We start from the raw sequence: 12,777 nt of genomic DNA, 5'->3' as shown, positions 1-12,777 counted from the left end.
GCTGTTTTTCTATACATTCGACTGGAAGAAGCCACAGAAGGTCTTTTTCTCTTTTGTGGTTGTTTTCTTGCTTGAGGCTTCTTGAAGTTGCTAGAGCTATGTATCATGTGACTTCCAATCTTTGTCCCAGATTACTTGCAGAAGTGGACACTTGGGAGCGTGTTTGAGAGAGCTTGGTGGACGGTGCCTCCTGCCTCATGAATGTGTGTGGGTAACCATAGTCCTGGCTGGACACACCCTGTGTCATTCTCTGCATTTTAGATGGTTTACTGCTGTTGTGCTTTATGATGATGATGGTTTTTGGTTTGGTTTTAGTGTAACGCTCAGATTGTAATTTCCTTTTGGGAACCTGGGTATAGAGTCTGTTCTGAAATGATTTAGCTTTCTCTTTAGAACTGAACATACAAGTGACATTTTTTTAAAGCACTAAATATAGTTTTGTAGATGCTTCATATCTTTGCTTTTAAGGTCTGCTTCTATAGGTAATTCTTGTGGACATTCATGGAGAAAAAAGATTCAAAATGTTCTCAGTCTTTTCTTCACATCCTTAAAACACACTTTTCACGCTCATTGTGTCTTGAGTGTCTCCCCAGGTTTCTGAAGCACACAGTAATAGTAAATCCATCTGATGTCCACTTCATACAATTTAATGAAATTTTTAAAAATTATGTTCATTTCAGGATAAAGCAACAGTGCTCTAGGAATGTTTGTCCATGAAAATGTTTCCCTGTGGACATAGCTGTTGTTTCTGACTTCACATTAATTTTGAACAACAGTGATTATTGCCACTGTTATCCTGACTGTACCACAAAATTCAGACACTTGATTGGATGGAATGCTTTGTGAAAAACCTAGTTATTAGAGATTTAAAAAAAATAAATATCAGAATATCTTAGGAGTCTGGTAAGGTATAAGTTCTATTACCAAAAAACTCAAAAGGGAAGTTAAAAAGATAACATTTACATGCCATATGTAAAATTCAGTTGGTGTTCTCTGTTTTCTAGTGAGCTTGGTAATTAAAGGTTTTACCGTAATTTTCACTTTTCTCAATCTTTTCTTTAAGCTAATTATGAGACCAGAATGCTTCTAGGCATTGGATCTATCTCAACACTCTTTCCTGATCTCAGTGGGTTCCCCCGGTGACCCAGAAGTAAGAAAATAAAGCTTGATTTTCACAGTTACACTATCACCATAGCAACAGAAATTGCTAAAGCTAATTTGGAGACACTAATCTTACAGTTTGAGTTTTCGATCAGTTTTAAACATGTTTAAAAATCCTTACTAAAAGCGTACAAATTATATCACAGTCACGCACATATGTAAGTCAAAGAATTTCACAGTGTTACAGGCAAACGTAACTGCAGACTCTGTATTCTAAATCCTGTTTCATCTTTTTCATTTTATTTCTTTGTTCTCTTTCTGGATATAGGAAAGAGTTTTCAAATGAAGGAAGAGGCACTGCTCTGACTTGCTCTGCTCGTCTTTGCTGTCCACATTTGATGGTGGGAGTGTCATTTTACTGGAGTGGTGGCTTATAGTTCAGGATGTCTGAGTGCGGATCTTGCTGTAGATTCCCCATTTCTCAGAACTTGTGCAGGACCCCAGAGCCCAGCAGTGTGGATAGGAAGCGGTGCTCTGGGTCCCCATTTGTGCTGCAGGAGCCATATGTTGCCTAAACCAAGCCACGTCCTCTGGAAGAAAGACTGGGCAGATGACAGGAAGGAGGAACAGCATATGGTTGCTGAGGTTGTTCTCCTCTCCTGTTGTTTGCAGAGCCGAACTTCGTATCCTCATACGACATCGGAAATTTCACCTACTTCTTTTTCCGAGAAAATGCTGTGGAGCACGACTGTGGAAAGGTGATTTTCTCCAGGGCTGCCCGGGTCTGCAAGAACGACATCGGGGGACGCTTCCTGCTGGAGGACACCTGGACCACCTTCATGAAGGCGCGCCTGAACTGTTCCCGGCCCGGGGAGGTGCCTTTCTACTACAACGAGCTGCAGAGCACTTTCTTCCTGCCCGAGCTGGACTTGATCTACGGCATCTTTACCACCAACATGTACGTAGCTTGAAATGATGTCTTTCTCTGCCCTTTCACTCATTCTCCATAGGCCTCTTGTTCTTTGACCTCTTCTTCAACCTCTGAAGGTTGCAAGTTCCTTTAAAGGAAATCTTTCTTCCTTAACTGGGCCGACAGCCAAAAAATAACAAAAAGAGCATTTTCACTATGAATCAAGTAACAGGGAAAGGCATGTACTTTGCAAAACTGGCATTGGGAAAATAAAGTTCATCCAAAAAGTTCTGATTTGTTTTTAGATAATAGTAATAGCAAATTATTCTGTTATAAATCACTACTTCCTGACTTTTGAGTGTGGTACAAGCACTTTCTGAAATACTGGTGCATACTAGGTGTATTTACTCTTTGCACAAGTCATGCATTTGTGTATAATGAAAGCAATATTTTCTGGAAAGTCTGATCTTTGAGTTAACATAATTCTTGCCTGAGACTGTCTTATATATGCTTTTATATGAAATGCATATTCTCATCTCCCCATAGCTGTTCTGGGAACGGTTGATCTAGAACATGGCTAACTTGGGCACATGTTTCTTAAACAATGATTATACTTTTAAAATATTTCTGAAAGAATTTTTTTTTGGGGGGAAGATACTCATAATATCAAGGTTGATTTTTTTTGGGGGGTACGGGGGAATCGAACTTGGACCTTGCACTCTTGAGGCAGGCAGCACCACTGAGCTAAATCCCCAGCCCTGATACTCATAATAGCGGAGGGTCAGTCTGTGGACTGGGGGAAGTCTGGGAAGCTGCCTGGGCTGTCATTCGCTCTGACAGGAGTTAGGCTGGGAGGTACACATGAGCCCACAGTAGCTTCCTGTCCGTAGCCGGTGTGCTGTACACAGACTCACGGAGAGTCTGGGTCCCCTCCCCAGGCAATAGCAGTGAGACCTTGAGTTGCACTCCCTTCCATATCAGCAGTGCCTGAGATCATTTGGGTTCTGGCATCATCACCTTTGGAATCGCTCACCTGGAGACCTAAGTCTTCAGACAAAGGCCAAGCATTTGTGTTCAAGGCAAAGGATCTAAAACTGGATGTGTGGGAAGCTCTGAGAAGCAGGGTGAGTGGCAGGATCCCTTGAGATTACCGGAGCTTTAGCCTGAGGGCTGCCCTGGATCCTTCGATGCTCGGCGTGGCTGTGATGGTGCTCTGTCCCTGTGTACTCCCAGTTTACCTCCTGATCTCTTCAGCCTCAACAGCCTGCCCGGGAATTTCATTTCTGCAGTCCCTTACTTTACCCACCACTGATTTCTTGTTAACCATTTCTTCTTGCTCTTTCTGCTGCTGGTAAGTGTTGACATTCACTTGACAATAGCACTCTGTGATGTTAGGACAATGGGTGTCCTGGCTGCTCTGCAGCTGTCCTTGTTCTTATAAATATGCTTTTGTTAACCCCAGAGGTTATATTCCTTCCTTGAGAAGTTTCTTTTTTTAAAAAAAAAAATCAATTTATGGTTTCTGAAGTTGATTTGCTTTCTAAAACCTTGTTTAAGAAACTATGTAGGCTACAAGATAAATGTTGACTTGCTCAGTCAAGATCAATTTTACACACAATGGGAGCTTGGCTTCTGTGGCTGCTCATTCCTCTGGCTCTGAGCAAAAATAACTACAAAAAACCCACTTTCCAAAGTTCTGTGAGTACCCTGCCTGAACCCTTCCAAGATGGTGAATGGTCTGTTTTGATTGTTGTGTTAAGTTTTATAAACTTCCATGGATGGTTTCGGTGTGTAGCCCATTCCCGATGCTGGAGCTTCTATGTTGCCTGCCTGTAGCCACAAATGTTCTCGCTCCGCTGAGCATGTACTGTCACCAAGTCTCAGAGGGATTTCTGACCTGTCCACCACCAGCCCACAATGTCTCCTACCAGCCTCTTCCTTTTATGGCTCAGCCTGGATCTCAGGACCACATTCTGGAGAAGACTGGCTTCCAGCTGAAGGAAAATGAGTTTAGGTGGCCTGGCAATTTCCTACCTCTGAAAGAGAGGCTGTGACTTTGTGGCTTGGACTTGGATTTGCTTCTGTGCTTTGGCGGGGTTCTCAGCACCAGGAGAATGCGGAAGGCACTTTTTCTGGTTCATTTTTTCACTAGGACCATGTGGGTTTTCTCCACCATTTGGGCCTGAGTTGGGTTTCAAGAACTTGTCTCCTAATGCAGTGGAATCTAAAGGTTTTGCCTTTTTTCCGGAACCTATAAGCAATGGCTCAGCGTGTAGCTGTGCATGGTACAGCGAGTACATGACCTGGGCAGTGAAGGTTAGGTCTGTGGACATGGGTATCTAAAGAGTAAGTGTGGGTGGAGCACTGGGGAAAGATGCTCATTGCTCTTCTCAAATAAGGTGATTGAGACCTAGGAAGAATTTTTAAAAGCTTTTCTGCCAACAGTTTTAAATGAAATTCAAGTAGAAGCAAAGTTTAATATCCCAACTGCGGGGCTCACCGGTAGGTCCCTAAGGCCTTTTGATCCACCTGGATTGTAACAGTGAAGAAATAAAACAGCACAGGGATCGAAGACTTGTGCTTACCTCTGAAGGCCAGGTTGGAGGACAGGGCTGGAGGACTGTCAGCCACCTGGGCTTACTCATGCTGAGCCAGCTTTGAGCCTGCTCCCAAGGTCACGGCACTCTGGACCAGGTCGGGCCCTCGCAGAGAAGGTGGCAGGCACTTCCTGCAGCCAGGCCCATCCCAGAGGGAGAGCAAGGTTCAGGGCCAAGGAGGGCGAGGCGGAGCATAGGTGCTCCCGCTCCCAGCACAAAGCACAGTTAAAGGCAAAGGGGCAGTGCTTGCGTGGGTGTGGGGGCACCAATGATGCTCTCTTAGCACATTTTGGGAGCAAGCTTCAAAGAGATCCACGCATACCTGTGTTTACAGGAGTGCAGTTTCCAATAGCTAATATAGGAAAGCAAGTGAGCCACCCATCAACAGGGAATGGGCAAAGGAAATGTGATGCAGGTATATAGTGGAGTACTATTTGGCCATAAAGAAGGACACATCCCCAGCCTTTGTAGGAAACTGGATGGATCTTGAGACTGTAATATTAAGTGAGACAAGTGGGACACAGGAAGTTAAATATTGCCTGGTTTCTTTCATATGAGAACCCCAAAACATAAGTGAATTAAAGCATAAAACAAAAGAGAGATTGTACTAAAGAGTGAGGCAGACTTCTTGGACATGGGGAAGAGGATCCGCAGAGGAAGAGAGAGGAGGAAGGGATTGGAAATGATCAAGATTATCTACCTATCCATCTATCTCAGTTCCCCATACACCCGTAAAAACATGTCTTCCCTCAGCCCCAGTGAGAGGTGCTAAGCCCAGTAGCCACTAGGACCTCTGGGGAGTAGCTGGGCTGACGCCAATCAGAGCCGGTCAATGGAAAGATCAGAATTGTGCCTCTACCAGCGAGAGGGGGTTTCTGTTACCAGGAAGAAGCAGGACTCCGGGGAAAAGCATCACAAAGCCTGGCTCCGCCTCCGGATCGCTATGGCATTGGCCCAGGCCCTGCTCCGTGCTGCTCTTTGCCCATCCAGGAAGTTAGGCTCCTCCCGGGGTCTGAGGCCTGGGTGAGAAATCCGTGGCCGCCCTCCAAGCTGTCACTGCCGCCCCCACGTGGAACCCAGCCTGCTTCTTGCCTTCTCCATCCAGCACAGGTGTCTTCCTGTCCTACCAAAGCCCGGTCACAAGTTCAAAGTCTCTTTCCTCTTCTTCTCTGAGGATAGTGAAGAGAAGTAAACGCACGCACACAGCGACGTTTGGTGTCTGCCGGCACTGTCCCGCACGTGGTCGTCAGGACTGGCCTTGCCCCTGTGCAGCGCCCCAGGAGGACCCGCATCAGAGCCTGTCCACACTTCCCTGTGGTTTTAATACCGTCCACTTCTCGCCCACCTCTCACAAAGCAGGAAGACCGTGGTCTTAGGGCTCTACATGGAGTTCAGGTGCTGCTCCCCGAATGTGGCCCACAGTCGCCTTCCCCAAGCCGCCACATTCTTTATCTGGGGGCTCTCCCCGATGAAGCTTTCATGGACCGGGGTTACTGAAGCCCCTTGAAGGTGTCTTGTACCTATTCATGCCCAAACAAACAGCTAAGTGTTCCACTTCCAAAGTCTTGGTGGTGTTTCCTTTGACAAGAAAAACAGTCGCTATAAGGAGACCTATTTATTGTCTCAGAGCATTATTATGGGAAAAACATACATACTCTTATTTCCATTTTCCCTTAAGAACCACAGCTGAGGTTAAATGCAAATTTATCCAGAATATGTTTCTGTTTCCAGGCTTTGTTGAAGGGTACTGACCTTCTAGAGTCTCCCATTTTCAGTTTTCTCTGCAAAGCTTGAATTCTAATTTAAAGCTTCAAGATTTCCAGTCAATGTTTTGACCCCTTGAATTTACAATCCTCTTTAAATTAAAAAAATATATATATATATTCATATATTTTTGTTGTTTTTTGAGACAGGGTCTCACTACAGAGTCCAGGCTGACCTTGAAATCACTATGTACCCCAGGCTGGCCTCAAGCTTATGGCAGTCCTCCTGTCTCAGCATCCCAAGTGCTGGGATTACAGGCAAGCACCACCACACTTGGGTTCTTTTCCAAAAATATTTGGAGATTTAAGAGACAAAATGCTTACCCCACTTCTAGCTGATTAACCTGCTAAGTGGAGGAGAGGAGCAGAGCCGGCAGGGCTGGTGGTTCTGTCCGCTAGAGAAGGTCTTTCTTCCAGAATTTAAAAGGCAGGCGAGCCTGCAGCGCATGTAGTCCATTGCTGTCTAGTGGCTGAGAGGACTGATCCAGGCTGGCGGCGTGACGAGAGTCATCACTGCACACTGCCCTTGTTTCCCTCCCTTGCTGTGTATTTCTCTCCACAAAGAACCCGCAGGCCAGCTCCATGCACCATTCCAAGGACCTCCCCTGGGGACCCTGGGTCCCCAGGTGTCTGGAGCTACTCAGGTGTCCTCTGCCACCCCTGTGGCTGGTGGCCGGGGTCACTGCTGGGCTCTCTGACCGACCTCTCTTTTCTCTCCTCTGCTCCCAGCAACAGCATTGCCGCCTCGGCTGTGTGTGTCTTCAACCTGAGTGCCATCTCGCAAGCCTTCAATGGGCCCTTCAAGTTCCAGGAGAACTCTCGCTCAGCCTGGCTGCCATATCCGAACCCCAACCCCAACTTCCAGGTAATTTGGGGGGCGGGGGCACCCTGGGGACAATGCAGAACGTGGGACTGATGCGCTGGGCAGTGAACCTGGGGTACACGCTCAGAGCAGCACTGCTGTCCCTGTCCCTCCAGGTCAGCCCTGCACTCAGCTTGGCTCCTGTCAGCAGGTGGGGAACTTTGTACACTGTGGCGCCAGGACCACAAAAGGGCCTTTTGTCAGTTGTGATGCCAGGCTGAAAACGGCCAGCCTTCTGCTGCGGATTAACTGTCTATGCTTCAGTTAGTACTAATGGTGTGGGACTCTGAGTCCCCAGAGCTCTGATCGCTAGTGAATGACTCTGGTGAATGGGGCCCAGGTTATGGGGCGATGGAGACACACAGACGGGGTCAGAGCTCTAATTGGCAAGGTTGGCAGGATTTCTTGGTGGGGGAATGGATGTGGTAGTAACAACAGGGGGCAGAGAAACGGAGGCTGAAAGTCCTTCGTCCGTCACAAAATTCCTGGATGTCCACGCTGTCCCAGGATTTGTGAGTTCCCTCACCTCCCAGTGATCAGAAGAAGCTGAGACTCAAGAGACAAAGGGATCTACGCCTTTGGTCATTTGGCAGGTGTTTTAGTCTACTTGGGCTGCTATAACAAGCTAACAAAGATTGGATTTTTTTTTTTTAAAGGCCATTTATTTATTTTCTCACAGCTCTGGAGGCTGGAAGTTTAAGACCAAGCTGAGAGCAGGGTCATTCTCTGGGGATGGCTGTGTTCCTCGTTGGCAGGTGGCCATCTTCCCATTGTGCCATTCTGTGGAGGGTGGAGACATCTGTCCTGTGTTGTCCTCTTCTGTGAGGCCACCAGTTCCACCGAGTTGCAGCACCACCCTTACGATCTCACTGAACATTAGTTACTTCCTTGGAGAGTCTGTGCCCACACGGAGTCAAGCTGAGGGACAGGGCTTCCTACGTGAATGCGGGAGGGCACAAAAGTGTAGTCCATGGTCACCTGCTTCCTTACACATCAGCCCTGCTGAGACGGTCATCATTTCGGGCATCTAGGTTAGCCGTCCCAAGGTCCAAGCCTGAGCTGGGTGCTTCGGGTCAGCATCTCGCATGCTGGACGCAGTGCCATGCTGAGAAAGACGTCACCACACACAGAGAACAACACGGACCCACAGGGCAGAGAAGCCAGGACCACAGCTGAGGAGTGGCCCATCTGGAATCCCAGCCTCCACCCTCAGATCCCAGCCTGTTCCAACTAAATGACTGACGGTGGCCGTCATTACTCAGCGTCAGGACTTGTCCTTCAAGTTCCGGCTGCCTGATCATCCGAAGCCTAAACCTTTGGGAGGATGAAAATGTTCAATCACTCGACGCTTTACTTGGATTCTGGAAAGTAGTGTTTGCTTATAATTTTTTTCATTTTTTTGTTTGTGTTTGTCCTTGAGTCTTTGAGAGCACATGGGATTGAGAACAAGTGACTAATATCCATGTCATCTTCATCGCTCACGGCTTTCTCTGCACAAGTTACTTATCATCTTCACCTCATGTTCTTATCAAGACAATGTGGAAGGGGGAATACAAGAGCATGGGACTGTCTTAAGAATAAACCTGGGTGATACCGATCAATGTGTGATATTTACTGTGTCATATTTGATAAAGGTGACTCAGAGAGACCATCTGTTTGGTGTCTTCCCAAGGTGCATACTCATATACATGTTGGATAGTAAATGTATATGGAGGAGAAAATAGACCATAAAAGAGATCATTACTTTTTTTAAAAAGTCCTTTTAAAACTTTGAAGGTTGAAAAATTAGCAAAGACACTTGTTATCTTTATAGTGTACTTTCCATAGTGTTTCTATTGCAAAAGTCTTCACCAGGAACGAGTGGCTTACTAGACTTTCTAATCCTTTACCACCTTCGGGCAGTGGGTAACTTTTAGCCCTTTCATTTGGATACATTTGCAGCACACAGCAAATCCTCTCATTTCCTAAGGCCACTGGTGTCTGGTTTTATAATGCCAGTGTCACGCTGAAGTGCTTACTCTCTATGAGATGGGAGTAGGTGCATGGGGCATCATGAACGAAGCATGCAGAAAAGTGCCCCATTTCAGGCCGGAAATGTGCTCTGCTAATCTTGTCTTCTTTGGCTGGGTAGAGTCCCAAATTTGCATGGAACCAAAGTCACAGACCATGGTGATTCTTTGTGCAACTCCTCCTGTTTTCTTTCTATTGATGTATGTCTTTGATCGTTACAGCAGCATAGTTGTCCAGACTGATGTCCATGAAAACTGGAGGCAGGCAAAGAGCAGGAGTTCGCTTGGTAGCTAAGAGTCCTCTACCAGGCAGGTGTAAAAGTCCTGATGTTGGCAGTAACCAACACTGAGAGCTGTTAGATATTTTTGTTCTTGTTCCTCCTGCTGACACTTGGAGTTTTACACAACATTTATATAATAATTGTGGCTAATTATTAGCAAGCAGGTCAGGAAGAAGAAGGATTAATACAGAGGGTACATCATATTTCAAAATTTAACAGAGAAAGCTCAGTTGAGAACAGTAACAGCAAAAGCTACATTTTACCTTCCTTAGTTGTAGTGTAGAAGCCTCCCTGGAAGATGTCTGCCCCGATAGAGGTGGTGGCTCCACAGTCATCCAAATCCTGAGCTGCACAGAAAAATCGTCACCCATTGAGACAATGACAGTCAGCCCCCAGACTGTGGCACAGTGGTGGGGTGACAGCCCCACATCTTCTCTGCAGTGTGGTTCCTCTGATCAGCAGTGAGGAAGTGGCTAATTAAATGAGGTGGGCAGAGCCTCTCTGCATACGTTAGGACCTGGGATACACAGCTCCTGCCCGTAGCCAGATGTGGAACAGTGAGGCGGTTGGAGACCAAGGTGCTGTGGAACTGTGCAGTATTAAGACTAGGGGAGGTGACTGTGGGCCTGGACAACAAGCATTGGTGTGCTGGGACAAGGATGGACATTCTGTCTTAAACAAATCAGAAAAGAAAGGCAAGAGGCAAGAGTTTATCACATTCTTTAAAACTGTGTAGAAATACTGACCTTTGTACTCATGGCACTGTTGACACAGTAACCGTGGTGGGCAGTGGCCACACGAGGGCAAAGGCTGCGCTTTCTCTCTTACTGTTTTCCTCTCTTACAGAGTCCCCAGGGTGCCTCACAGTACAGACGCAGACAGCAGGGAGACTAGTGTGTAAGGCAGAGCTGGAGAATTTATAGCCTAGCTGTTAGGGATCTTGGTGAATGGCCTATGGTCCCAGAAACACATTCTGTGCATACAAATAGTAGCTTTCAAAATATCGGAAACAGAGCCCTCAGGTGGGACACCAGGAAGTCACAGAGAACTCTGCCAGCGCAGTTCTTGACACCGCAGGCCACTGACTTAAACAAGACAAGGGTCTAGAGATAGATGACCGGGTGTTCACAGTGAGCCCACCTGGAGGAGGCCCCATCTCTCGTTAGCCCCAGGCTTCCTACATTTCTGGGTCCCCAAAGACAGTGAGAAGTCTTTGTCTTTAGATCTCAGCTTCTGGTTTTTATTTATTTTTTAACTCCATGCATACAGAGCACTGTGTGTGTGTGTGTGTGTGTGTGTGTGTGTGCACGCGCTCGTGCACGCACACTCGTGCACCTCACCCAGTGTGTAGACAGCTAGCTGCTCCCTGTGCCTGAGCTATGACCATCAGCTTGGGGAAGAGTAAGCCACAAAAACAAGGACAGCTTCAGCTATAGGACTCACACATGCAGAGACCAAGCTCAGTGGAGCTCTTTGTCACTGACAGGCAAATGCTCCAAGCATTATTATTAAATACTATAAAGATATACAATCTTCTGGCACAGCCCTCCCCATCCTGCAAATGGAACCATTCATTCGGTATTCACAAATTGATTCCTCTGCTCCTTTCTTTACTCGCTCATTTCCCTCTGGCTGCTGTGAACCATGCATGGTACACTGACCTGCTTCCAGACAGAAGCACTTATTACCCACCTCTGGTTCAATGGCTTCTTGGAGCCAGACACACAACCTGCTGGGCATTTACAAGGGCTTTATGCCTGCTCTCTGCTGAGTATCTCAGTTGCCCTCACATCGGTGCTGAGCTGTGAGTGCGTGGAGTCTGGGTTTTCCTGCTGCTTTTTGGTTGCAGAGTCAGGGTCTGAGAGGCAAGGTCTCCCCAAGTGGAGTGCAGGAGCCGGGAGCCAGGACACACCTGAGGCTACTCAGGCCACCACTTGCAGGACTGAGCCCTCACCTGAACTCCCACAGCCCTTTCGTGCAGCACCTACAAGAGGGGGATACAAAATGAGCATTGGACCAAATTAATGAGATCCGTTTAGCGGCGGGGCTAATTCTCCAATTGGCCCGTCAGTTTGTGGCTCATCGGGCATCTTATCAAATGCTGCAAAAATATAATCTACTTCAAAAAAGTAATTTCCACCTTACACTGCTGCACCTTTCACCTCTAATAAAACCCGGTATTGGAGATGACATGTTGTAAATCCTAGTTGCAGGTGGCATAGGCCCCCAAGTTCGTTTCCATCAAACCTACTTACATGAAGTTCTGCTGTGTGTCAGGAACTATTTGTATCAGGATTTAACATTTATAAGAGAAATATGAAACAGTGGTGGTAATTTTCTGATTCTGTGCTAGGTTCCAGGAATGCGGTGCTTTCTTACCTTACACCTCCTTGTACTTTGTCCTTGCTGGAAACCATCACACATAGCACTTGCCAGCCTTGCACTGACACGGCTCAGAATTTAATTCTCAGCTATTTCCAGGCCTGATTTTTCCCCTGCATGTCTCGAATGCAGTTTCATATTTCCTCCATCTACAGATTGTCTCTTCCTTCCTTCTTCCTTGTTTCTCCTTTCTTCCTTTATATCCTTTCCTCCTTCCTCCTCTCCTCCCTGTCTTTGTCTACTTATCTCCATGTCCAATGGCAGATTTACTGAGTCATCACATAGATTCCAAGACTGTGAGCAAGTTTTCAAATTCCTCCCGTCTTGGAACACAAGCATAATACAAGCAGAGCGCAATAGTACTTCCTCAGTAATTGTGAATCGCATCACATTGTTTACAGATTAAAACATAATTCTGCTGCAAGTGATCTGTTATGGTTTAGATCTGGAATGTCCCCAGAGGTCTCCTGTGTCCAGAGTCAGGTTTTGCAAGATTCTCGGATCATGCGGGTCCTGGCCCGTCAGATTCATCCATGCATGAGTTGAGTGGCCTAGTGTGTTGTTAGGTGAGGGCTGGGTAGAGCAGGGCCCCCCGGGGCATGACCTGGCTGAGTGTCTCCCTCCTCCCTCCCCTGTCTGCTTTCCATCACCGTCGTGTAAGCAGCTGCACTACCCTGTACCCTCTGCTGTACCACATCTTCCTTGATACTAGCTGACTACATATAAACTATGAACCGAAATAAATATTTTAAATTGTGGGTGTTTTGCATTTGTGATGGGAATGTGACTGAGATGGAATCTATGTTTGTTAAGAAACCCACTGCTATAATGAGAAAACCAATAAATCTATAGATGCTCCTGTGCTGCGTTTT

General features: G+C 46.6%; 1 protein-coding gene across 1 annotated transcript in view; it reads left to right on the top strand.

Annotated features, from left to right (window-relative positions):
- The window catches only part of Sema5a (semaphorin 5A), a 357,050-nt gene that overhangs the window by 226,744 nt on the left and 117,529 nt on the right, over positions 1–12,777 (top strand). Inside the window, exons 9-10 of the mRNA XM_033758913.1 lie at positions 1,774–2,059; positions 7,101–7,236. Coding sequence (XP_033614804.1) covers positions 1,774–2,059; positions 7,101–7,236 — 422 coding nt within the window. The remainder of the gene's footprint in view (positions 1–1,773; positions 2,060–7,100; positions 7,237–12,777) is intronic.

The sequence above is a fragment of the Fukomys damarensis genome, unplaced genomic scaffold, assembly GCF_012274545.1.
Source record: "Fukomys damarensis isolate Sample0158 unplaced genomic scaffold, DMR_v1.0_HiC HiC_scaffold_1, whole genome shotgun sequence".
Taxonomy (NCBI): Eukaryota; Metazoa; Chordata; class Mammalia; order Rodentia; family Bathyergidae; genus Fukomys; species Fukomys damarensis.
This window is presented reverse-complemented; position numbering and strand designations above follow the sequence as displayed.